At 39.1% G+C, this 27,821-nt stretch overlaps 3 protein-coding genes across 3 annotated transcripts; 2 read left to right on the top strand and 1 right to left on the bottom strand.

Annotated features, from left to right (window-relative positions):
• The first annotated feature begins 8,751 nt into the window (after window positions 1–8,751).
• zgc:114130 (uncharacterized protein LOC570332 homolog) lies at window positions 8,752–13,528 on the top strand. The gene is made up of 2 exons (XM_067594609.1): window positions 8,752–9,033; window positions 10,440–13,528. The coding sequence occupies exons 1-2, from the start codon at window positions 8,980–8,982 to the stop codon at window positions 11,688–11,690; spliced, it is 1,305 nt and encodes a 434-aa protein (XP_067450710.1). The 5' UTR covers window positions 8,752–8,979; the 3' UTR covers window positions 11,691–13,528.
• A 6,343-nt stretch (window positions 13,529–19,871) lies between these two features.
• On the bottom strand, window positions 19,872–23,883 carry trappc6bl (trafficking protein particle complex subunit 6B, like). The gene is made up of 7 exons (XM_067594608.1): window positions 23,618–23,883; window positions 23,211–23,308; window positions 22,306–22,373; window positions 22,094–22,211; window positions 21,417–21,500; window positions 21,158–21,251; window positions 19,872–21,032 (listed from the first exon to the last, which is right to left on the bottom strand). Exons 2-7 carry the CDS (start codon window positions 23,304–23,306, stop codon window positions 21,001–21,003), a joined length of 492 nt encoding a protein of 163 aa, XP_067450709.1. The 5' UTR covers window positions 23,307–23,308; window positions 23,618–23,883; the 3' UTR covers window positions 19,872–21,000.
• A 137-nt stretch (window positions 23,884–24,020) lies between these two features.
• On the top strand, window positions 24,021–25,866 carry bloc1s3 (biogenesis of lysosomal organelles complex-1, subunit 3). Its single transcript, XM_067594607.1, has 5 exons — window positions 24,021–24,162; window positions 24,374–24,489; window positions 24,629–24,815; window positions 25,099–25,199; window positions 25,615–25,866. Exons 2-5 carry the CDS (start codon window positions 24,376–24,378, stop codon window positions 25,798–25,800), a joined length of 588 nt encoding a protein of 195 aa, XP_067450708.1. The 5' UTR covers window positions 24,021–24,162; window positions 24,374–24,375; the 3' UTR covers window positions 25,801–25,866.
• The last annotated feature ends 1,955 nt before the right edge of the window (window positions 25,867–27,821 follow it).

Below are 27,821 nucleotides of genomic sequence, written 5' to 3'. Positions count from 1 at the left end.
CCTCAACCACTTTCCTAGTTGATTTGGTTTCCTTTGTTCTAAAGAGAAACTACTTCTTTTTAATGATATACCATACCTCCAGACCTCTGGCACTTCAGTGGACACTTAAATGGCACCTAGTTTTGCCCGTCTATTTGTTGGTCACCTGAAGAACAAATGCTGTATGAATCACAAAAAAAACCCTTCTTCCCTTTTATTATTTCTTGAAAGCGTTACATTGATGATGCGTTTTCACTTTGGAAAGGACCAATCCCCACTCTATTGGAGTTTTTACAGTTTCTAAATGGTAATTTTGCAGGCCTTAGATACACACTTAACTGTAGCCTCGAAGAAATTATTTTTCTTGATATAAATGATAATTTCATGCTGAAAGCTTTCATCCCATCCCTCTTAAGAAGAGTCTAAATGTAAGGCAACTCACTAGACTGAAAAGAATATGTGATGTTCCAGAACAATATGATAAAAATAAAGAATTTAAAGAAATTTAGAGAAAGAAATTACGATTATTATATTAAGATTGGCTTGTATGTACAAAAAACAAAGTGGATTCAAAGAGTGGAGAGGCTTATCTGTGAGCTAAAAAAATCCTCCAAATCTAAGCCACACCTTATTTACTGCACTACATTCGCCCCTAAAACTAATGCAAAAAACATTTAAAGATCCACCCATGGTAACTTTTAAAAGAAGAAGAAACATAAGGGACAGGGTTGTTAGAGCATGTCTGCCTTTTGTAGTCCTGAACAGTAAGTTCACAACTAAACCTCTTCAAGGCAACTTTAAGTGTGGAGCCTGCATAAATTGACAATATACCAAAAACCTTAAGTCTTTTCATCATCCTACCAATGTTAACATCAAGGACTTTATTACCTGTAAAACAAAAAATTTTGTCTATATGATACAGTGTCCATGTGGTAAAATATATATAGGTTCCCTTAAAGAACGTATCTTTGAACATAGGAGCTCCATTAAGAGAAAAGATGTAACCAGTCCTGTCGCAAGACATTTCAATGAAAAGCAACATCACATGTCATCTCTATTTTTTACAGGCATAGAAATGATTACGTCTAGCCGAAGAAGGGGTAATGTCAATTTTCACAGGAAAAAGAGAGAAGCATTTTTGGATTTTCTATTTCCAAAGATTATCTCCAGGGGGCATGAAAGAGGATTTCTAAATTAATGAGTTTCTATAGTGGTTCTTAAATATCTCTCATTTATATGGTTTAGTAGTGGTTTTTATGATTTTTTGTGATGTATTATTTTATATTGTTGCATCATGTATCTTTTTGCTCTTCCTACTCTTCTATACACAGCACTTTATAAAGCTATTTATTTATACTATTATTATTATTTTTAATTAAAGTGTCTTTAAAGTATACCATATCAAATAGGCACATTTTGGATTAAGACATCTTCTGTACAAACCCAAGTACCACGCCTTAGTTGCACTTTTCCAGATAATGGACCAAATACAGTGTCACTCATGTCCCTTCTTGGACACTCCCCTTGCCTCTCTGTTAGTCTGGGACAACATTTGGACTGAAGCTACATGACCATTTATCCAACCCATCTTTGTAGATGCCCCATTGGCTGATATGTATCTGGATGTACATGATTGGTTGTATATATATATATATATATGGTTTTACCTTTTTGCTTCATATCTAACCTACTCTATTTAAATGTTGTTTGTAATGTGTTTTATGATGACCCTGACCCTGAAGGCCACAAGCCGAAATGCATTGGTCTAACAATAAAGTTGCTCTATACTACAAGTTAATGCTTTCATAATGACTTGAGTAATTATTTCACTGCAGGATGTTTATGTGACAAAGCAGGGGAATGTGTCCCATGACACATCTTTACGCATCTGGCTGATTAATCCCAAAGCTGTAGACAAAGCTTGTTGCAGATGCACAAACCATCTCTTGCTTCTGATTCCATCATTTCCAGTCAGAGAGAGAAAGAGAGAAGTCCCCTTCTCTCTTACTCCATCTCATTTCCCGTAAATAACTCCCAATCCTGCCCCTTCATCCCTCTCTAACCCCTGTCTCTTTCCTCCTAACATGCCCTTCTATCCCATCCATTCAGAGTGTGTCTGTGTGTGTGGCTGATATGTGTCTGGATGTACATGATTGGTTGTCTTTTATATATGTTTTTATCTTTTTGCTTCATATCTAACCTACTCTATTTAAATGTTGTCTGTAATGTGTTTTATGATGACCCTGATGAAGGCCACAAGCCGAAACGCGTTGGTCTAACAATAAAGTTGTTCTATATACTACAAGTTTTGCTGGAGTTTTGACTTCTTTAGACTTCTTTCCTTTCTCTGTGCACCTTGGAAGTAGGTGAAGTTGTGCCAGAAACTCATACTCTGCATCTACAACATTATAAATGGTCACAGTGTTGATTTGTGGTCACCCTTTAGTCCAGCAGAGGGCGGTATAATGCAGCAAATATGGGGAACCCATCTTAATCACAAGCAGGATGTAAAGTAAAGAAATTGTACATTTCCAAACAAGGTGAACACAATCATTTTGAATACACTGCATTGTGTAACAGTTGATGTCATATAACTAAATCCACAGCTAATTTAACTGCAGTTGTAAATATAAATGAGTAGTAATTTGCAAGACCAACTGTCCAGTGGGTCGCCATGGTCAGCCTTGCTCTCTTCTATCACTTGATTAGACACTCAAATTAAGTATAAGAACACCCAAACATTACACCCATATGTAATTGTTGAACATCTCAGTATAAAATCATGGGCATTAATATGCTTTTATAACAGCCTCCACTTATCTGGGAAGGCCCTGATGTTGCAGGATGAGGCCTGACTCGCAGTCTGAATTTCCATTCATCTTGAAAGGCAATTAAGGTCAGATCTCCACATCAAATTCATGAAAACATTTCTTTATTAACTTGTTATGTGTACTGGGACATTGTAATGTTGAAACAGGATAGCTTATCCCAAACTATTGCCACACAAGCCATGAAAAACAAACCATAAAAACTATGAAAAACAGCTCTGGAGCACAAATATATACAAATATGAGGAGATTGTCCGCATACCTTTACATATAGTGTATCTCAGATATGTCTCTTGTGGGACCCCAGATGTCTTGATGCACACAAGCACACAAACACAACTGACTGCTTCTCTGCCACTTTCCCTGAAAACAAATGAGTGATCTTCAAAAGAACTGACGCTTTCACTCTCCCCCACCACTCTGTCACACTCTCTCCACCCCAAATCATCAATTGTCTCCTTTTCCATGATAGTCTGTCTGAGAACATTTGTCACTGCTATCTTGTTTTTTGAAACTTCTCTGTTTCTCTCTGTGTGTGTCTTGCTCTCGTTCTCCCTAATTGAATCCACAGGAGTGAATTCCAGTAAGGAAGAGAGGAGGAGAGGGAGGGGAGCGGGGGCGGGGGGGTGATGTCAGAGGTCAAAGATCAAAGGTTAGGTTATGCCCATTGCCCTGTGAGTAGAACCCTACTGTGCAGTGTTTCTGGATGAACGTCCATGTGTGTGTGCATGAGACAGAAACAAGAGAGAGTCATAGTTGTTATTTATTAATGCATAAATATGCATAAATTAACATTCCAGTGCAGTCACTCTGGTTATCTTTTCATAAAGTATAGTTTCCATGTCTTTATGTTAATCATTTAGTTTAATATGCTTTATCATTTAACAATTTTAATGATTCCTTTATTTGTCTGTTCAGTGTTGCGACATGCTTGGTAGAAAATAGAAGTTTTAAAATATTTTTTTTAAAAACGGATGTCAGGTTGGTATTGTTTTTGTTCCTATTAATTAAAATACAGAGTTAAAGTCAACCTAGATTAGAGAATGCATGCTACATTGGATGAAAAGGTGATGTTAACTTACAATTGATGACATCATATAGACTGCAGACAAAGATAAATACATTTTTCCATGCATATGCAAGAATGGTGCATTCACTGACAGGGAAACTCTTCCTAAAGCTCAAACTTCTCTGTAATACACACACCCATGGGCTGTGTAAGCACAAACACACACAAATGCACACACACGCACACATGGGCGAATGGGCCAGGGGGGTACATTGTGAAAGAAGGAAGGTGGTGAGGTGGGGGTGGGTGAAGAAAGGGGAGGAAAAGAGGAGCAGATGTTCATCAGGTCTACAGACCCCCTCCTCCCCTCTCTTTATTATTTTACTGGTAATAGTAGCCTCTTATGAAGAAGCCTGTGTGGGGCTGTAGAGGAATGACTTCACTTAATCATGAGCGTTCCAATAGGCTGAGTGTGCAAATGTGTGTGTGTGTGTGTGTGTGTGTGTGCGTTTGTGTGTGTGTGTGTGTCTGTAACACATTACAAACAGCAACAAAATCTATTGTGACCGAGATGCCTGAAATGGTGCTACAATACTTTGTTCCTGTGCAAGTTGTGCACAGATTTACGCACACACCTACTATCCTGCCCACTCATTTCTCTATCTATAGACAAACTACCTCTCAAACATCCTACCCATTCTTCCTGTGAATGCAGGCACGCTGCACGGTTTGCTCATCAAGAGGTATATTTCTAAAGAAACATACCTCTTCATAGTTTCACCCCATTTCATTTAAAAAAAGTTATACAACAGCAGCAACCTACTGTCACAGCCCCTGCAGTGCAACATCGCCTCTGCAAATATCTCCTAATATCAAACAGATGTTGAATTAGTAAATGCTTTCATAATGACTTGGCTAATTATTTCACTGCAGCAGGTGTATGTGACAAAGCAGGGGAATGTGTCCCATGACACATCTTTACGCATCTGGCTGATTAATCCCAAATCTGTAGATAAGGCTTGTTGCAGATGCACAAACCATCTCTTGCTTCTGATTCCATCATTTCCAGTCAGAGAGAGAAAGAGAGGAGTCCCCTTCTCTCTTCCTCCATCTCATTTCCTCTAAATAGCCCCCAATCCTGCCCCTTCATCCCTCTCTCACCCCCGTCTCTTTCCTCCTAACAAGCCCTTCTATCCCACCCATTCAGTGTGTGTGTGTGTGTGTGTGTGTGTGTGTGTGTGTGTGTTCTGCAGCTCATTGAGCTCATTGTGCTCCAAAGGCCCTCTAGCCCAGCTGGACTCAACAAGAAGCAAGAACTCTCTTTCAATCTCTCTCCTCCCTTCTCCCTTCCCCCTTTTCCTTCAGAACCCCCCCCCCCCCCCCCCCCCATCCAACCCCCACACCCCACACCCCCCTCCCCCACCCCCCACCACCACCACCATCACCACACACGGTAATCCCCAAACTCACCCAAAGAGATTTGTTTATAGAAGTAAACTCAACTCACCAACCAAATAGCTTGTTTACAGACATTTGTTTACTTAACCAAATGAACAGAAGGGCCTGCTTACGCAAAGCACTTATGTTGTTGACTTCTTGCTAATGGTGTGTTGTTCACAGTGGTGGTCTTCATCTGAGGGTAAGTAACAAACACACAGAGCCAAACCTCTGTAGACGAAGAACTAATTAGGGCTGTGTTTTATGTCTGGGTTAGCACCCTAAGGTCAACCAGGAAGGTAATTAGGCCTTGTTCACACTTGGCATAAATGCACCTTGGGTCATATGATTGTGAGCAGATAGCTCTGAATACAGGTGTGAACACATCCAAAATGCACTGATACACTGGGATCCCATCTCTCAGATCATTTTTGGAGGTGGTCTGGAAATTTTTCCATACATGTGCCAACTTTTAAGTGTGCATATTCCACAGCGAAACCCTACAAAACAGCCCATGCCAAATAACTTTAAAACTGTTGGCTATGGTCAGTTTTTTGACGATTAAATCGAATATGAGTTAGGAAGGGAAATCCGATAAGAAAAGGTCACTCAAGATGCTTTCTGATGCCAGGTGTGAGCTGCAGTCCCTCCCAACCCTAACATCTTAATTGGATCTAAACACAATCTGATATATCTGGATGGTGCTAATGAATGTCTAAACTTCAAACTGAGGAGCTGGTTTCAGAGGCAGACACAGTAAATGAATCCCCATTTCCTTTAGGGAGATAACTTTGCAGCAGTTTTGATAGTAACAGCAGACAGCGAGGGGGCAAGACTGTTGGATTCTAATCTGCTCCATCATATTTCCATGGTACAAATATTAGACCAGTGGACACTCATTAGTCCATTTACCCTTTAACCACAGACATATGAGGGAAACCAATTCACCTTTATATACAAATCACACAAGTCAAAACATGGCTGGCTGAGACAAACTTCACCATTACATAATGACAGCATGAGGGTGTGTGTGTGTGTGTGTGTGTGTGTGTTTTGGGGGGGGTGTATACACACACAAACCCATACACACTTGCACACACTTAATGGTGACCACTTGGCTGGACCAAAACAAAGCTTTCGGCAGGCTTTGTCTCAGCTGAACCCATCCTTCTAAAAGGGCTTAAAGCTATGATCTGGTTTCAAGCACTTTCAGACTCTTTCTCAGAGTGGGGGATGAGCATTTCAGAAATGTGGAGGTTTTTTGCACACAGTACAGCCTTTTTGAGCAATTTCTGTATTCTCTGTTCTCTTTGTATATCATATGGGCTATACACATGTTTTCAGCCAACTAACTTAACTATCAGTTTTATTTCATGAACAGGAACAATTAGAGAGAAGAAAAACATTGGCAATAGAACTTTCTTTATGAGTGTTAATGCACTTCAGTAGATTGGGAGTTCATTAAAAAGTTATACCTAAATAACTAACTCAGGAATGTGCAACAATTACAAATCCTCTGAGAATATTTTCCTTCCCCTGACAGACTTTCAAAAAAAAAAAGAACATTGTCATCTTTAATTTAAGCTATTTGGTGCTTTTATTGTAACACTAGAAGTACTGGACTGTACAGAACAAACTGAAAGCTGTAACCAACTGTTTGCCAGCTCGTCAGGCTACTGGGCATGCTGTTGCAATCCTCCTTACAATCCCAGAGGTGTGACAACTTCACCCCTCGCAGACGTGTGTGTTTGTGTGTGTGTGTTTGTGTGTGTGTGTGTGTGTGTGTCCACTTCAATATTTAATTCTTGGCTGGAGATTAGGGTTACAAGTGGGGTTATGATTAGATTTAAATCTTACAGGTTAATGTAAGGTTTGAGTTTCGGGAAATAACAGTTTGTTCCAATATTATTTTTGGTCTTCACAAAGATAGATCGACACTAGAAGGTATCATGGCTCTTCTCTACAGTGGAATTTTTCACACATCTACCTTTAGCTTTGAAATCAAAGACTTTGCTCCTCCTTGTCTGTGTCATAGGGATAGGCTGTCTCCATGCTGTCTCTTCTATCCATATGGTTCAGTCGTCCTGTATTCTGCCTGTGTCCCTCTCTTGTCCTCTTGGTTGCCTTTTCTTGTTGTGTTTGCACACACCTGTATCTGTCTGCCTCCTTTCTATTTCTTGTGACTGCCTTTGTTCCACAACCTTTCTTTTGTTTGTTTTAACCACTGCCAGTGACACATCTGTCATTAGCTAGCCAGATATAATCATAAAGTATCAGGGTTATGGCTAAAAGTGCAAATTGCATTAATAATGTCAATAGTATGATAGTATTCAGCTATATACACATCTATATCAGACAAGATAAAAAAAAATAGTGGTTTTGGTGACAAGGCCCGATCAAGCATCCACATTGTCTGAGTCCACTGGTGACAAAACTGTATGCAAAGCAGTGGTGACGGAGGTACTGAGATCCTTTATTTAAGTAAAAGTAGTAATAACACTGCATAAAGATAGTCATTGACAAGTAAAAGTACTGCCTGCATTCAACTATTTGAGTAAAAGTTCAAAATCATTATCAGTAAAATGTACTTAAACTATCAAAGTAAATGTACTCATGCCGGATTGCCCCTTTTCTTTATACTAAGAAAATTATTATTTATTAGATTAGATTAGATTATGTTGTTGTATTAAAGTATTAGCACAATGTTAATGTTGTAGCTAGTCAAAGTGGCCCGACTACTGTTGTGTTATAATCCAAACAAATTAGCGTGTTATATTAACTAATATATAGTATTTTGTATAATCTGTCAAGTAGCTGTCAGATAAATGTAGTGGAGAACATTAAAAAGATATCCTACACTATTGCCTCTGCAATTCTGAAGTGTAGAGGTAAATGTAGAAATTAGCATTAATTGGAAATTGTACTAATACTTGAGTAAATGTAGTAACTTAGTTACTTTCCACCACTTGTCCAGAGAAAAGTATGGTAAACGATATAAATGTAATATATATAAGTGTAATAGTGTGTATAGTGTATATATAGTCTATAGCTTCTATTTATCACTCATTCACTCTTTTTCTTCTAATCTTGAGCTACTGTACCAAGTGAATTTCCCCTGTGGAGATCAATAAAGTTTCATTCATTCATATAATTTCTGCTTTATTGGAATTTTATACATGATTTTATTATTTTATATATAAATACACTTATATAAAACTAAGCTTAACTACTAATTAACTAGGCAAGATAATTAAAACTTGAAGTCAGATAAGAACACATGCAATCCAAAACATTAAGTTGAGAGTAGAGTAAAAAACGAACCCCTACATCCTCATTTATCCAGCATGAAGAGGACTGCATGTTGGAAGATGTTTGCTGCACTGTGTGACTCACTGTGAAACTAACTTTATAACCAACAGAGATGCGATCAAAAGACAAGGAATCCTAAATTCAAAATAGTAAGATAAACTTTTCATGGAGTTAGAGACCCTGATGGCAGGTTTGAAAACACTGGCGAAAACAACTTGGGGCTGACTCATAGCGGCGTGGGAGTGGCTAACAGCACTGTTAGGTTTTAAATCCACACGTGGTCCGGGTCTTCGGCTTGTTTAGCAGCACATACGCGACTGGAAACTTCTCACCGACTCATGCCAGCGAGCTCCCCCACGTCTATCACTGCTGGGGCAGACAGACGGGACCAGACGAAGCTTTTGATAACTCAGCAAAATGCCATCTTACCCCCTCAACCAGTTTGCTGACCTGGAAGAGATGATGTGCAAGGTAAACGAAAGTTGAGCGGAGAAAAAAGTTGGCGGAGGGAGGGGGGTCAGGGGGGCTAACGTTAGCTTAGCTTGCCTCAGTGCTAACTTTACGCAGTTTGCTCAGTTCACCTGTCAAGTTCCGTTTAGCACAAAATGCTATTATGTTGTTTTAACCGTTTATTGTTAATTCGTGGCTTTATCTAACTCTTGTTTGTTTTATTTGTTTTAAAGGTTAGCCTGAGTGACGCTAATTTGTCACAAAGTGGGAGCGTTGTGAACTTAGGCCCATTAAACTGTCTACTAACTAACTTATAGCTAACTTGTTGATTTGCTAGTCGCAGTATTTCGCCACCAAACTGTTTACAGACAGGGTATAAGTAAACTCGATAGTTAATTAACGGTAGACGACCTCAACATGTTGAATCAAAACACCACTGTACAGAGCCATGGTTGAACATATATGCGTTTGAAACGACTGAAACTCGCCAAATAAAGTTGTCAAGCTGCGTTGATAGCATGGAGAAATATATAACTCACTGTGTGGAAGTAAGTAGAAGCGAACTGTGCATAAATGTTGGTTTTCTTTTGAGTTACTAGTGTGGTCACTGTACTTACTGTCCTCACAATAGCAGACCCAAGTCTATGTTAGATGGTATATTCAACTTTGAGTGTTGCAAGTGGGGATTGAAATGGGTAGGAAAAGTTTTAATACTGTTTGTGTGAGAAATTGTTTAACTGTTGTTCAATTTCTGCTCTCTAAATCCCTTCAGCAAAGAGGAAATAAGTTAGTCCCACAGCTTAAGTGCAGATTCATAAATGCACTGATGCACTTCCACTGGGTAACAGAACAAATCCTCTAAGCATTTATTAACCTGCAGGCTTACATTACTGGAACCAGTGTTAAAGTGTACTTGTCTTCCTTGATTGTTGCTCTACGATTCATTATATGCACTGAATTTCTTTGGAGTGTTTTCATCTGTCATCTTGGAGCTGTTTAACTATAACTATTAGGTCCTGAGATGAGATGATGCATGTCAGTATTACACCACGTATACACACAGGTTTTATACTTACATTTATTAAGTCTGGTAGACACAGAAAGTGCAAATGTCCAGTAACGCTCTTTTAGGGGGATGACTGATGATTATACCAGGAGTGAGTTTGAATTTGTGAAAAACTTTGTAGATTGGTTGTGTTTGTTATATAAGTGAAAGATTGAAATACGTACAGAGAACGTATAAAAGCTGGTTAACAAAATTACCCAACATGCTGGATAAATTGGTCCATCATACCAGAGACGTGCTGTTTGCAAATGTTAATGATTAGTAAAAAAGAAACATGCCTCAAGTGGTATTTTTTATTTTAGTGCTTTTTAATTGTAAAATTTCTGGGCTAATGTTGCTCTGTTGTTTGTTCTTTTTACAGCAGTTGTTTAACCTCGACCTGAGGGACCAGAGCAGGCAGCTAGCATCCCTAAGTCTGGCGATGAGAACACCAGGCTACATCGGTCAACCACGCAGCAGCAACACATCCTTTTCCCTCTCATCCCTCTCCTGCCTCCCTACTGATCCTTCAGACAGTGTATTTCTGTCCTCCAGCCAGTGGGGGCAGCAGTCTGAAAGCCCTCTGCCTTCCCAGCTTCTCAATTCCACCCAGTGGGGAAAGCAAGGCTTCCTGTCCCAGCGGTCAGTCAGCATGGTAGAGACCAGCAGCACCACAGCAGCAAGTCTAGGTTGGCCAGGGACTGACATAAAGCATTCCCAAAGTGACATCAGCCCCACTGCACTGAACACTAGCTCCTGCTCGTCCACCTCATCCACTTCCTCTTCCTCATCACGCTATAAGACTGAACTGTGTCGCTCCTTTACTGAGAACGGCTTATGCAAGTATGGAGGGAAGTGCCAGTTTGCCCACGGGCCTGAGGAGCTGCGGGATCTTAGCAGACATCCGAAGTACAAAACTGAGCCGTGTCGTACGTTTCACACCATCGGCTTCTGCCCCTACGGGATCCGCTGCCACTTCGTCCACAACAATGAGGAAGAAATGAAACACTCCCTCTCCCGCTCTTCCTCATCTTCTTCCTCCTCCTCAAGCGTTCTCCCTCAGCCCCTGTCCTCCTCCCGCTCGCACAGACCCCCTCTTGTCAGACAGAGCTTCAGCTTTGCTGGGTTTCCCTCTGCTCCCCAACAGGCCCTTCAGCCTGCCCTTCCTGCTCATCCTCCTCCTGCCACCGCCACTTTCACACGTGCTCCCTCAGCCTCTCCTCCTTCCTGCGCTGATATTACTGACCTCCTCTCTCATGCCTTCCTGGAGATGGACTCTGCCTTCGAGGCCTCCCCTGTCCACCAGTACCCACCCAACATGGGCCAGGCCACTCCAGCAGATCCACGGTCTCCATTTCTGCCTTCTCCAGACTCTGGCTGTTCTCCATGTGGCCTGTCTCCGACTGCCTCCCCCTCTCTGAGGCAGAGTCCCAATGCTACTGGGGTCTTTTCAGGGCCACTCGGTACCCGATCCCTGTCCTACACCTCTCTGTCAGACCAGGACCAGGATGGAAGCAGCTCCGCTAGCTCGCTCAGTGGATCTGAATCCTGCAATAATGATGGCAACGGCAAACGTCTGGCCGTATTCAGTCAGCTCTCTGTTCCTGAGGATGCTACTGGGTTCTGCCTTTAGGCTGCAGTGTGCTGGAACACACACAAACACACGCACGCACACACACACATACACATATACATACAAGAGACACAGACATGCAGACCCCTGGACACTATGTCCAGAACAACATATGTATATGCAGTACACACATGTCCACATTCAATCGCAACCACCCCTATAAATGCACACTTTTCCTCTCACACACAGCCACTGGACTGACAGTTTAGACATGTTCTTTGTGGTGTCAAAGGAAACAAAGACTGACTCAGAACGCTCAGAGAGATTCGCCTGATAGATTTATGTGGTTATATTTCAATGTCGTGCGTAAGGGTTGCAGAGTGATGTGTTGCCACCACCAAAACAGAATACACATATCAAGATAGAAGTTTATGCTTTATCAAAACAGTATGCTGAGATGGCACATTGCGACAAAGATATTGTAATCACAGTGTGATTGGGCCTCAGGGCCGCCTGTTGTTTAGTCCAACCACATAATCCATTTTTACTCCTGTCAACATCTTGTGAATGGTCTAAAGAGTGTGATAAAGCCAAAGACATCTGTTTGTAGCTTTTGATTATGGTGGGACAAACACACAATGTGACCTATGTTTAGGAATTGTTGTTTGTTTTTTTCCATTAACTGTACACAGTAGTATTGTGTTTATAAGCTAGTGAAAGTGTTCTCCTCATAACTGTGCAGTCTGAGGTTATGTTTGGATAACTGGCCTCAAATAGTAGGCCTTAAACCTGAATGTTAAGTTTTTAAACAGCTGAAGTGCCTGTAGTGTTTTTTTAACAGGTCATGTTACAGTGTTGATCCAAGATTTGCTGGTTTGTTAGGGGAGATGTGAGGTGGGGTGTGAGATTTTTTGTTTTGTTTTTTTTTGTCAAGGAAGTTCTCTCTGTTGTGAAGAGTGTTGCTCTTCTGTCTCATGTGCATTAATGACAAACTACCACTGTAAAATGACCAAATTTACACTGCTTTACAGTCATGGAGGAAGGAGGCTCAGTTTGACTTTACAAAATAAGCCAGGTTCCATGTTCTTGTCATGGAACATGTCAGGACATGGGAGTTTTTTAGGCTCGGATCTGTACAAATGTGACCGCAGTAACAGCAACAGGACAACAAAAACCTACAAATGAGATGCCATCACGTAGTTCTGCATCTTATATTGAGTTTTGTCTAATTGGTTATGATGGATATATAGCTTGAGTTGCAAGGCGCTTGGCTCAGACGTAAAGTCAATCAAGTCCAGAACACTTCATGAAAGACCTTTTTAGTCTTAAGCATGTATCCTAAAATGTTGTGGTGCTAATCTGTATTTTAGAAAATTTTAACATTCCCAGGATTGGGATTTTCTTTCCTTCTCCTCAGGCAGTTATAGGCACAGCACTGGTGTCATGTTTTCATGACTCTCACCCCACTATTTCCCATCTCTCTTCCCTCATTCAGTATTAATTCTTCCTGTTACGGCTTCGTACTGTTATGAATGTGTAGCGTCCTGGTCACAGTCCATGTGATCGTGTGCCACGGTCTGTTGCCTTACCGAGCTAGATCCAGCATACTGTAGGGTTAGTGTTTTAGAAATGTTACTCGGCTGTTTTGTGTGTTTATTATGTAGTTGGTTAGAAGAACAGACTCTGTCCTGTTACTGCTCTATTTAAAATTGCCTTTTCATCAACATGTTTGAGGCCTGTTTAGTGTTAAAGGTGATAATCTTTAGTAAATTAATTTCTTTAATTTATTTTAACGTATTTATAGAGGACTGAGTTGTTAATGCTTGTATCAAGTTTAATATATTTAGGTTTCTTTTGCTTTTTTGTACTGGAAATAAAGTTTTTTTTGTTTTTTTAAACCGACAGTTTGTGTTGCTTTATCACCTCATCAGCTATAGGTAAAGTCTACACAGGCATGTTCGACACATCTCAGAAACCTGTTTAAACCTGAAGTGCTGATATAGTAATGCAGAAGTTACGAGCGCTGTTGAGGTCATGTTTGCTTCCTTCAACTTTCTGCCTGATGTAGTATATTTGCAACAATGTTCACACATTTGTGATGTTTCAGATGCAAGGTGCCGGAAGGAAGGAAGCGAGCAGGAAACCAGCAAACTGTCATTTCAGATTTTTATTCTAGATCACATTCCCCCAGGTGGCCCTGTACTGTTGAGGTTGACTATATCTACGCATGATGTCAAAAGTGACGATAATCATGAATTCACCTCTTTGAAGTGGAGACCTCATACTAGGGGTGTAAAGACTGAGTGATAAGACTGATGTTTCCTGGTCAGCAAGACAGAAACTAGGTCACAGCCCATTGAAAACCACCTCCAAAATGTCAACTTTTCATATAATAAGAACATCCTTGCTTAAGATTTATAGATAAGGTGTCAGTTAATGTCCTCAACCTGTAGAGGAACATTTAATCTTTCAGTTTATCTGAAAACTTAGAAATTGCTAAATATAGAGATGTGTTGCTTTCACTCTACAGCCAAGCTGTAAAGAAACCATGGACAATTCTGCTTTATGCAGCAGAACAGCCAGTATATCACCTGTTTAAGAATTAAGTTAGTGTACATTAATGGTTATAATTTATTGAATATAGCTAGTACAGTATAGCTATTCAGTGTTTCAGTGACTGACTACCTTTTTTGTCATCTACAAGTTGTACTATTATCAACAGGAGCAAAAGCAGGTCCTTCAGATTTCCAGGTGAAATTGCACTCAGGAACTGAAAATGAATCACACATCACTATAATGCAGGCTCAGCTTGAGGGTTGTGCTTACAGACCCTGCTGCTTGCTTTGTAAGGCAATAAAAAAATCTTGGCAGGTGTTTAAACTTGAAGGAATTTCACCTGAATGAGAGAAGGAGTGAAGTGCATAAATTATTAAGAAAATGCAAATGATTTCTTCTAAATGGCCACTGTCGACTTAAGTGAGGTCTTGAAGGTTAAAAGATAAGAAATGTGCTACATTATGGTCTCACATTTTGAAAAAGACACCAAATCAAAAAAAAAAAAGGTCAGCTGTTCTATACCATCACACACACTTGATGTTTGCAAAAGTTGATTTAAGCAAGCACTGTCAAGTTATGGCTGCTCCAGCCAGCCTGCTGTAGGATAGCAGGGCGCTGGTGTGTTTTTGTGTGTGTAGTCATGCCATGGAGATTTCATGTGGAGATAAGAAGTCTTTTGTTTGGGGTTTAATCTTACCAATCCTGGGCTCCCACCCATTTCCTTTCTCTCTCACTCACTGCCTCCATCCAACCATCCCCCTTTCATCCTCAACTCCCTTACTTTATTCCTCTCCTTTCCTTCAATTAGCTACATCTCCTCACCTCCTCACTTTCTACACTCTATGTAACAGCTGAGTGGTAGTTTAATAAGAATTGATAATTGTGAGCAGCTCGGACTTCTAAGAGGCACTAAATTCATTAGCAAGCTTAACCACACAACTTGACTGATGCTCATTAAATCTGTGTTTTCAGATATCAGGTGCCACATTCAGGGAAATACGCTCATGTACATGTAAAAACAAAAACAGGAAAACAGCCTGGTATATAAAACTAAATTGTTAGCTAAATAACATTGCTTACATTAATTAGTGAAGAATGTTTGCATCACAATAATAGGGGATTTTATCACTTATAAAAAGAAATGATGATGGAAATAAGTTTTTCTCTTTATACAAAAAAGAGAGAGGAGAAGATGCATACTCATGGTTGACCCTCCAGGAATCTCTCTTTCATGCACACACATCTAAGAGCTATTATCTTGTCACTGTTAACATGAGATGGGGCTGGCTGTCTGGGAGTGATTAGTGGCTGTGAAGGGGTTAAAGGCATGTGTGTGCTCGTATGGTTTGTGTGTGCTGTATTGTGTGTGATGGACATTCTCCCACACTCTTGCCCTGTGGGACATAGGAAAGGCAGGCAGATGGCTGTATTCAGGTCCACTGCGGGTCAACATATGGCCCCAAGAGACAAGGTTTGTGTTTGTGTGTGAGAGAGAACCTCACTTTTACTATGCATGAGCGGAGGAAGTTGAATGAGTAAGCAAAGAAGGAAAAAGTTGTGCAAAAGAAATTGTGAGATGAAGAAGCGATAGCAATTTGAGAGGATGAAAGTGGGCGGCATTCTGTGAGATTATGTGGGTTGTTAAACAAGTAACATGGAAGTCTGCAGATTTGCTCTGAGGAAAATAAGACCAGGCTCTTGAGTTTGACTCTAAGGTTTATTGTTCTTCTTTCATTCATTTTGGAAAACATAATCCAAGGAAAATTTAAAGGAAAAATATAAATCTTGTTCAAATGTCAAAGCCTGGTCAAAGCTTAATTTACAATTTTTGATGCTTTAATGAATCTTTAGCTCTTGTTAATCAAGTTAACTAGCTAAGCAGTTAGCTAGCACTCACATGTTTACCAATTGGTTAACTTATGCTGCTGCTACTGCTAGTTCACGTAATTAACTGACTACTAAAAAGAATAAACATGCTTAAATAAGAAACACTTATTAACTAGCTACAGCATACTTAACTGATAGCATCCCATATCCATCGCTTTAATTACCTATTGCTGATAAAGTTAACATACGATGCTGTTTTTTTTTAAAAGTATCACTAGCTAGCACATTGGAAGCTAGCTAGGAGTCAGCTGTCACACTACTGTTTACTAATCAGCTAACTAATGCTAAATGCTGCCACTGCTAGTTCACATAATTAAGCAACTCAACTAAAAAGAATAAACATGTTTAAATTATAAATAGTTAGTAACTATCTGGCCATCTGGTACTTTACTGATAGCATCATTCTTTTAGCTTCCAAGTAGCATCAAAGTATAAAAAAAATATCAGTTTACAACTTAACTTACATTGTTTTTTACCCCAATTCAATATTTGATTTGGATTTAACAACTAATACCAAATTGACACGGTTCAACAATGATTTTTTTATTGTGTTTGGTTAATTTCAGTTTGTCTCTGTGCCAAACTGTGCTGCTTTTGGGAAACCTAACCCAGATCAATAGTATCTGTCAACATCCCAATCCCACACTACAAAAGACTTCAGGCAGTCTATGCGGACAGTGTTACTGAATTGTAGCAAGTCATCAATTTGAGAGAATGAATGCTGGTTTTTTACTTGCACACCCCCAACACCTCCTTTCTTTCTTCCAAACCCCTGAACATCCCCCTCCTCCTCCTCTGCTCTCCTCCCTCCTTCCATTCACTGTTTCTCTTTGTGAGTGTACTGGTGACATTGTGATGCAGCAGAAGAAAAAGGGGAGAAAAACTGTGTAAAGCAGCACAAAACAGCTGTTGCTGAACTGTCACCTTCTTCTCCCGATTTCACTCCAAAGAGATGGCCCCAGCTTCTTCTCTCACTTCATATTGTTTGTGAGGTATTGAGGAACAGGTAGATGAAACTACCCACATCTTCACCCTTTCTTTTCTAACTATCACACACCCTCATCATCTTTCTCTTTTCCTGCAATGCTTCCTCTCGGCCCCCAACTCCCCCCACCCCCTAATAAACTTCTCTTTTCTACCTTTCATATCCCTCTAGCCTCCTGTAGAGGCTCTTCATTCTCTCCATCCCATTTTCCTCTTGCCCACTCTCTCCTCCTCCACCAGACTTATACAATTCTGCCCCCTCCCAGGCCTTCCCTTTAATCCCTCCTTCTGATTTTTTTCCCTGCTTTCCAGAAAGGATTTGGGCTAAGTGTTTAATGGGTTGCAACAAATGGGCAAAAGAGTGGGCTATAGTCAGGTGCTGCACATTTATGCAGACTAACACAATTTTCCTGTCTCTTTCTTTCTTTCACTGCATTCCTTCAGTTGTATTGAAGTTCCAAAAACTCTACATATCATCTATCATACACTATCAGCAGGGATAAAGTGGGAGTCCACTTATAAGTATAACCAGGGATCTTATTTAACTTTTTTTCTTTTAACTTTTAAGATCCTTCAAGTACTCTTGTCTTGAGGGCCTCCATCCTGCATTAAGGACATAACTCAGTTTGAGCTCTAACCCAAAATTTCAAAATTTAAGACAACTAAGTTATGAATATATTAAAGGGGTACTACAGCAATATAGTATTGCACTTCCATAAATTGGGGCACTCACAAGAGGCAGATTTGTTTTTAAAAAGTGGTCAAAATTGATGCAGCAGACAAATACTACCTTTAACTCCATATAAAGCCCCCAGAAACACTGGATCTTTCACTTCTAAAATGCAACCAATGGTTTTTAAATTGGACCCTGATGACATAACCCAGATTATTTTCTCAGACTTTAAAAAGCTCCCTCAAGCCATTTTATAGTTGTTTTCACAGGTCGCTTGGTTCTCCCCATGCTGAGTAAACTGATATTCATGCGTAAAATTGGTGGAGTTCCCCTTTAACATGCAGTCCACCTCACTCCATTTCTCTGCTCCCACTGCTTGTGAATAAACATAGTTGAGTTGGGTGACTATTGTTCCAATGTTGGTGCTTGAGGGAGGAACACTTCTTAACAAATGTGTAAATATGGTAAAATTGTTTTGAGCAGAGACAAAATAAATGGTCTGTACATATTTTATTAACTAAAGTTCAACCAAAACATTTGTGAAAAACTTTAAAAAATTAAAAAACAAAACATAGATTGTCATTACTGCAGCCAAACTTTGGCCATGCTAGAAAGGATGCCTGAATTCACTGCACTGTTGTCCATGTATGTGCAGCATCAGTGGTCAGCATCAGTTGGTAAGTGAGCGTGATTTTTGACTTAAAATTGTTTTCTGGCCTGTTTCATATGAATTCTGTTTTGAGCCATTATGCTCTGAGGTTTGGGTACTACAATAAGTGGCGCACTAGTACATTGTGCTACAAACAGTTTCTCCTTGTGTGGTTCAATACAACATGTTGTGTGCCAACACAGAGAGCAATGACTCTTGTAACAGCAATAGCAAATATGAAGAGCAGCATCAGTTCCATGTGCCTTTATTCAATAAAACTATTTCACTGATGGCAGTGGAATATTAAACAACCAGGGACACTTTATTTGAGCAGAGACAAACAGAGTGAGCACCATAATCCATCAGCTAAATGTAATATTGTCAACATTGCCATATATAATGACAGACTTGATGATGAGCTGATTGAAAACACTCATACAGTGCCCTGACTATGGTTTTCTTGAAAACTGAACTTAATCACACAGTTCAACCTGCTCAGACTTCAACTTTCAACTCATATACTAAATATCTCAGAGTACAGTCACATACAGTAGAACCTCTTTATACCAAGCTCATGATATTGATCAAAAACATGAAAGACATATTAATAACTTGAGCAGGAATGATGGAAGATGAAAAAAAGAAACAGCAACAGGTCCATTCCCATGAGAATAACTAGTCTGGTCTCATCAATGTGCATTTTGTCCTTTACAGTGTGATGTAAAAGTTTGGACAAGTTCTGATTTCTTGTACAATTTTCTGTTTTTTTCTCGTTTTTGTATTTTCCTTTTTAACGTCAATGTGACAAGAGAGCTTTATCTATTTTTATGAATAAACACAACAAATGGAAAGTAGACTGTACAAAAGATGTGTACATCTCACAAATATCTGAATAAATAGAAGAAACTTTGTTGACTGACACAATACTTCAAATGCTAAATTTTTACATTATTTTACAGTACAAATATATGTGAATACCAAATGGCTGGCCCATGTTTTCATGGCAATGTAAAGTTTGTTCAACAGGGTCGCATTTCCACATTGCAGTTGTTTAGGTAAAAGTCTGAGCGAGAGAAAGTACATCAAAAGTTTGAGATTTGAGAGAACAAGGTGGCAATAACAGATTAAGAGACACTGGATTTAACTTGGCAAAATTGTATTGGGTAAAGCAACAACAATGACAAGTCCATGTGTCCCTCTAGTGGCACAAAGAGGCAACAGCACCAGAAAAGTGAATTTCTTCTTAATTATCATTTCTTGTTCACTAGACCGCTTTTTTGTGGTGTCACTGTCATAACATTAATCTTTAATTTAGACAAAATGTTTAGTTGATAAAGTAAAATAAAATAAACAAACTGAATATACTTACAGCCTCAAAGTTTTAAGCTATTTCAGGACACAAATGAGACATCTGTTGCATGTATGTAGTAATTTAGGAAAATACCTATATTTGAGGAGATTGTTATACAAAGCAAGATATCAATGACAAATGTAACCCAGAAATCCATTTTAATCATTTTAAAGCCTTACAACATGATTCAATCACATTTGCAACTTATTGTATGGCAACTCAAGCTAGTCTCTAGCCTAGCTAGGCAACTCTCAATACTGAACATTTACATATAAATGCTGTACAAAGGATAAAAATGTACATCTTTATAGAAGAAATAATAAACTGTAAACCCAGTTTGAGTGGTTCTGCAATGCTCACTAAGTAGTTGTTATTCAACTGTCAAATTTGTATGAAGCTAGAAATTATTATCACATCTAATAATATAACACAATTACAGTAAAAATCCTGTGCCAATGACTCATCTTAGATTTGCATTTTGCCATCGAATGAACAGAAATGTTAATGACCACCAGTATATAGGAAACACCCAGCTTCTAAAGGCAATCTGCAACAAGGCAGAGCAAAGCACCAGGAGCTGGTTACACCTTTATGAGTCTGCAGAGAGACAACTGTGGAAATTATGAATCTGATGAGCCAGCTGTTAAGGCTCATTAGCTATTATTTGGAAGGACGCAAAAAAGTATGTTATGGGAATTGGTAAGGCTTTAAATATCATTATATATCAATTCATTTCCAACTGTTACCTAGTAACACAGACACTGCAACACATTACAAACATCGAATCACCTTAACATTTACTATACAATCACATTAACGTTACTGTGTTCACAGCCACTGACAGCTAACATTTCTTTTCAAAGCTCAGCCATGTGGGGTCAGTCAGGGTGCAGCTCCACTTATTTAGTTAAAACAGAGAATGAAAGTATTGTGTATTGTTTAGCTTAGTTGGGAAATAACCCGCTACCAAAAACAAGATGCAAAAGGAAAAAAAAAAATCTTGCTTTGTTTGCTTTATAGTTTAAGTAAAAAGTAAGCCCTGGCTAACCCTGTTTAGCCCTGTCCTTAGGTACAGTACTGTACCTGGTTGTCAGCAGAACCTGGCTAGTCCTGTTTGGCCCTGGAGCGAAAGTCAAGATGGTGTTTGATTCCCTCTGTGGTTGCACTGCTCAATGGTAGAACAGAAACTACTGCCCTCTTTTTAGGATTAGCAGAACCCTTCATGGATAGAGTCCTGCCCATTAGCACCACGGCAGCAGAGAGGATCACGTCACAATTTCTGGATAACCACCTGGAACTTACCTGCCGAGGGAAGGACAACATAAACTTTAATCGGTGTATCCAAAATAATAAAATACAACTTAAGGACACTGATGAACTTGTTCTGACCTAACTTGACCACACATGTCACCCCTGGTGATACTTACATGATGGCATGACAGAGACCTCAGCTGTCACCACGCTGTCTAGACCAAGGTTGGACAGAGCTCCTCTCACCACACCACACGAAAAGGCGAGGTACTAAGAGAACACACACGAATTAGCTTAGCAACAATGAGATCAATCCTGGTTTCTTTAGTTGTGCGTCACAATATAAAGCCTTAAGAGCCAACCTCTACTTGATTTCCATGTGACAACAGCAGGAATGTCTCTTCTTTATGTGTGTGAGAGTGAGAGAGTGCTTACCTTAGGAGCCTGATCCAGGTACTGTTTCCCATTAGAGAGCTGAGTCAGCTGTGCAAACTTGTTGTCCTGCAAAACGTAGGTGCCCTATGGCAAGAAATAAACACATTTAATTTAATATATTTGTAGTGCTTCATTTACTAGTAGAAGTTTCCTAAAAGTTAATGGAGAATTAAATATATGTCCTTGATTGACTTTTACTGGAGATTAATATATTTGACTATATTCTTTGCCACAGTGAGATTTTAAGGCCAGATATCTCAGTAACAGGAGAAATAATAGTAGTTAAGCAACAACAACAGTCATCTACATAGGGCATGAAGTAGTTATTTTGTGATCATACAACATTTTAGGTAATATTTTTTGAAAACTAAAAATGCGATGTACCTTGGGATTCTGATTTTCATGATATTCTTGGAGGCAGTGCACATAATGCTACTCTACACTTAACTCACCACAACATCACTTTAGATAATATACTGCATCACTGCACAAGTGTATATCTATATATCTATATCTTTGCATATCTTGTAAACTGCTCATAGTAACTTGCATCCTGTATATCAACACTTTATGCCTAAATTGCACTTCTGGTTAGCCAACTGCATCTAGTTGTTAAGTACTTGTACTTGTTCAGTGACAATAAAGTTGCATCTAATCTAATCTACACATTTATTTACCTGATGGTTGGTTCTGAGGTTGTCAACCTGCCTCTTGAAGACCTTTGTCCAGAAGTCTTTACAGATGAACTTCATTACATCCAACTCATCTTTAAAGCTGGGGGAGTCTCTGGTCAACCTTGACAGAGCAGAGCAACAAATATCAATTTAGTCACTTAACATGCGTTACACCTAGCATGTGTTGCACATACAGTTTGTGTGTGCTCTTCTACCTCTCAATGAGTCCTTGTCCCACCCTGAAGCCCATCCCTTCCAGGACAGAAACACAGACAGCTCTGTCCTGAGGAGAAAAAGGAAATGTTCATGGTGTTGATTAGTTTAGTGGATGTCAACTGTCTTTGTAGGACTGGTGTGGCCTGTAAAATTGACAGCTTGCTTCAATATTATAATGTCAAAGTAGGTAAGCTGTGTTATAATACATACAGTCATAGAGTGATCATCATGCAAGCTGGATATACTGGCTAGCTAGCATGATTATTAATCATAGCTAAGATATCATTTAAAAACCCCAGAAAAGATGCTGATATACGTTGTACATTTTGTTGTAGTTCCCCTGAGATTGCTGTTCACTTCTTTTTGTTACTGCCCTTTTTTGGAATAACGTGTATCTTTATCAACAGCCCAATTGATAAAATGTTATATTATTTTGGAAACATGTACTGTTTGGAATCCTAGAAGATAACTCTTTAATTTAATTATCAGCTATGTATTACATTTATATACATATACATTGTGTTGGCTAAATTAAAATCAAATTTACAGGTAAAAATCCAAACTTCTTGGATTTCACAAAGGAGGTCAAACAGTTAATTGACTCAATTCGATTTTCCTCTAATCCAAAAGCTGTAAAAACTATGAATACCTGTTTTTTGTTTAAAATCTTTGTAACTCCTCCTCCTAGCTCAGAGTTTGTTTGCTTTTTCCTTTTCTGTACTGTAGGGTGAATACTTTGATATTTTGTATATGATCATTTTGTGGAAGAAGAAACTGAAATTGGTTAATATGTAAAAGGAAAAAAACTAGTATGATTAGATGGTGATGGTGCTTTGCAAGTCTAGCAATGTTGTTTTTTCCTCTATATATCTGCCAGTTGATATCGTGCAGTTATTCAACACACCTTGTTGTCCATCTCTCCTTTACTGGATTGCTGCTCCTTGTAAACATGTGACACGATCTCCATATGGAGAAATTCAAATAGAACCTCGTCTGCCATTCCTGACAAACACACAGAAGACATTAAGCAGGCCACTATAACGTAAAAGCGTTTCACTTAACGCTAGAAGTTTGGCGATGCGACACGATAGACGGACGCTCGCTTACTATTAAGACACGGTGTTAGCGTTAGCCAGCTAGTTAGCAACAAATAGCTAGTTAGTGTTGTAGCAACACCTTTCAGGACATGATAAACAGTTTTCTTTTCTCCGCGTATGGGAGACAATGAGGACAAAACAGTGTACGTATGTATATGTGACATAGCTTACATTTAATCGACATTAATTCAACAGAATAGACAGTTACACCTACCTGTCAAATGACTGCGGGAAGTAAACAAAAGCTTGTGTCCTGGGATGCACTCGTTATTGACGCCGGGGCACTCCACCGGCTTCACGTAGGCGGAGTTAGCCTTTAAAATAGCATGAAAAAGACTCCCGGTTGGTAGTGGAGGATCACGTGCTCCTCAAACGCCAGAGGCATGCAAAGAAATTATCCATCCAATAATGAAACATGTATGATCCGTCAAACGTCGGTTATGTTAACTGTGTAAGCAGCATATACTGTATGAAGAGGGCAGCGTTAAGCCTAGAAGAGTGCAGCCCACCAGAAATCAATTTCGGCGTACGCCGGATATCCTTTGAAGCGGACCCTTGCTTACGAAGGCAGCCATTTCTACCAATCACGGCTTGAAATATTTGTTCAACGTGACATAATTGTTCAGCTCGGATTGGCTCTTGGAAAAAACAAGCCACTTCCTGACTGCTCATGTGATTTTTGTGTTTTTAACGTCTCAGAGGAGGTTTTGGATTTATTTCAGCGCATTAGACGACTTTATTCAGACTGCGATCCTTTAGGTGACGTACACATTGTAACTTCTTATTGAGTAAAGTTGTATTAAGCGCAAAACGAAACCTTTATCGTGCTACAGTGTTATTGCCAAACGTTATTTAGCTGAAGTTTATTGTAGCTAACATCAGGTACTCTGGCTTAAGTTAACATTTGTGTGTGTGTGTGTGTGTGTGTGTGTGTGTGTGTGTGTGTGTGTGTGTGTGTGTGTGTGTGCAGTCATGTCCAGCAGGTACCAGATAGTGGTGCAGGGCGAGGCATCTGAGACAGACTCTGATGATGAAGTCTACATCACCTCCCTGCCTCCTCCCCAATCTGCCACAGTGGGAGCCAAGGTTGTTTTGGCGTACACACCTGTGTGTGTGTGTGTGTGTGTTTTGAGAGAGAGAGAACTGTGTGTTCATCAGTATCAAACCATTTCTCCACCTCTCCTGTCATGAACCTACATTGTGTTTTGTCTGTGGACGCTCTCAGGTTCCAGGGGAGGCATCTGAAACGGACAGTGAGGGTGAGCTGGAGCAGGTGGACCGAGCCTTTGCAGTGAGCCAGGAAAGCGCTCAGATACTCAGGAGGGACCTGCCTCCTCTCATTGTTGTGAGAGACCACCCTGATGTACAATCGATAGTAGAAGACAGGCCAAGCCCCAAACACAGACCACACAGTGAGTAATGCTGGCCATAATTATAATTACAGTTATTCTGATGATAGTACATTTGATCTTTTCAGTGACTGCAGTATATTGTGGATTGATAAATACAGTTACTCTGATAAGGACTGAGACAATTTAGATGTCACATTTCATTTTTTTCCTCTTTACCATCAGTAAAGTATCATCAGTATTTAGTCATGGATGGCTTCTATCAATTGGATAAGTGTACAATCAAATAAAGAAATACTAGCCCTGCTTATAGTTCTCACTTATTTCTCGGATGTTAATTTTCCAGGTGACACCTTGCTACAGCAGAAATTGCAGGAGTCTAACAGCCGGCTGTACTCTGATGTGGGACAGGCAATTCGGCACATTTATGGCAGTGCCAGCAGGGAGGTACGCTGCTATTTTTGACTCTGAACACTTACCATTGATTTCATATTTTGCAAAGGTCCTCCCGAATGCCCTTTTGATACTACAACACAATTACAGAGGCCACTACAGCCTATTGATTCCCTGGTGTTGTCAAACTGAATGTGGCAGCACCATAACATCATATTGCTCTGCACAAGAAAAGTAATCAGACTAATGCTGAACAGTACAGAAAAAGATACTGCAATAAAAAGTTGCATTAATTTAAGCAAACTAAGTATGTACTATAATGTCAGAAGCATAAAGTTAAAAAGTAGAGAAGAACTGAAAATCATAACCACCTTGTAACAGCAAACAGTTTAGAAATGTTCATTTTTGTTGGAATACTTTCATTTTAGTATTCTTGTGACAGCAATTATTTGATTGTGTTTTTGTGAAGGTGCGCAATGCAACAGCTCAACTCAATACTTCACAGAGCGCCATCATCAACGCTTCCCACAGTATCAGATTAATCCTGGAGGACCTGAAGGCGGTGTCTGAGAAGATTGACATCATCACCAGCTGTCAAATACTGCCTGACATTAAAATCAATAATGAATTTAATAATACTACTCCTGTACCATAAAGTATCAAAGTATGAATCAGGATGCATTTTTAAAATAAACATATCACTTATGATGTTTAAACATTATTATTTGTACATTTTCATTGAATATCAGAGACTGAAGGTGTAAAAAATATAATGTTAGCTTAACTTCAGTGTGTACAAATAATGCCTATACATATGAACAAATACATACTGTATGTTTAACAGCTTCACAATATATGGCATATATGCAGTGCTGTGCAAAGGTTTTAGGCACTAAAAGTAAAGTGAGGATGCTTTCAATAATAATTCCATGAATAGTTTTTTTATTTATCAATTAACTTCATACAAATTGAAATAAACAGAAAAAATCAAATCAATATTTTGTGTGAGCACAGTTTACCTTTAAAACAGCAGCATTTCTCAGCAGTATACTTGTACACAGGTTTTCAAGGTACTTGGCAGATAGGTTGTTCCAAGTATCTTGGAGAAGTTACCACACTTCTTCTGTGGATTTAGGCGTCTCAGTTGCTTCTGTCTCTTCATATAATCCCAGACTGACTCCATGCTGTTGAGATCGGGGCTCTGTGGGGGCCAAACCATCTGTTGCAGGACTCCTTGTTGCTGAAGAGAGTTCTTTATGACTCTGGCTGGATGTTTGGGGTTGTTGTCATGCTGCAGAATAAATTTGGGACCGATCAGACGCCTCCCCGATAGTATTGCATTATGGATAATAATCTAAACATCCAAAATACCTAAAACCTTTGCACAGTACTGTATGTAAGATTGATCTCATGTTTTGCAGCTTTCTGCCAAGCTTACACTTTGGTTTACATTTTTCTTGGAAATTACTTGTCATATCCAAGTTTTCCACCATATTGATGTAAGTCAACACACTCTTCTGAATCACTGTCAGAAAATTTTATACGCTACATCTTTTTCTATTTTTGCTGTTTTTCTGCTGCAATAGGTTAAGGTCGCCAAATGCTAATAATGCTATTGTGATTAAATAATAACAGATGTCACAATTCTCTTAAATTATAATGCAGTGTTGTTGGTGTGGATCTATGTTCTGATATATGTTTTATTTTGTACTTTTTTTATGGAAGATGGAGATATTTGAAAGAACTTTGAAGAATTTCCTCACTAGCACTTTTGGTTACAAACATAACTTTATTTTCAAAACAAATGGTGGCAAACACACAGAAAACATATCGTTTTACACATTTTTTTTACTGTGGAGAAATACTATGTTACATAAATTTACAGTTTTACTAGTACTATGATTGAACTTACAAGTGGCTGAAATGTATGTACTTTAGTGTCTTGAATAAACAAACTTATGCAGTGAAGTACAATCACAATCATGATTTTGTCAGACTGGCTGTAATCGGACCATACACTTAGTTATTTATATTAACAGTAATAAAGCATATACAATAAATAAAAATGAAAATTTTGAAAAGTCACTCAAACAGACTTCTGTATACAGTATAGTGATAAACATACACAATGGGATTCTCTGATAAACTCACTGTGTGATTTATTACCTTATTTGATAAATATGTTTTTATTGTGTGTGCTGTGTGAGATTTTGAGGACAAAATTAGGAGTACAGGGTTTTGTGGTAAGAGTTTTGCAAACTGTTGTGAAAAATGAGCCAAAGCATTTAAAATACTGCAACTCAGTTTCTATCACAGAAAATCAACAAATCATGTCCAGTGATGCTCAAACTTTGAAACACCTTGTGAAAAAGGACTTCAATGAAGTAATCTAATCACATTTACAAACACAACTAGATGCTATACCAGTGAATTATCCAGTGAATTATCAAAGAATGCTATACTGGTATGATAGGCATGACTATGTCTTGTTTGTATTACATTATGTTGTATTACATCAAAACACTCCTCGTGTGTTCAAAGCGCCCTGCATCCCTTCCTTCTGTTTGTGTTTATTCCATCCCATACAACAGTCAACAGCTTCATCATGAATCCATATATATAGTCTGTTTGCAGGTATGTCAGACAGGTGTGTAAATGTACACCAACACCACTACC

Source organism: Thunnus thynnus, chromosome 7 (genome assembly GCF_963924715.1).
Source record: "Thunnus thynnus chromosome 7, fThuThy2.1, whole genome shotgun sequence".
Taxonomy (NCBI): Eukaryota; Metazoa; Chordata; class Actinopteri; order Scombriformes; family Scombridae; genus Thunnus; species Thunnus thynnus.
Note: the sequence above shows the minus strand (reverse complement) of the source record. Positions and strands in the feature narration are given on the sequence as shown.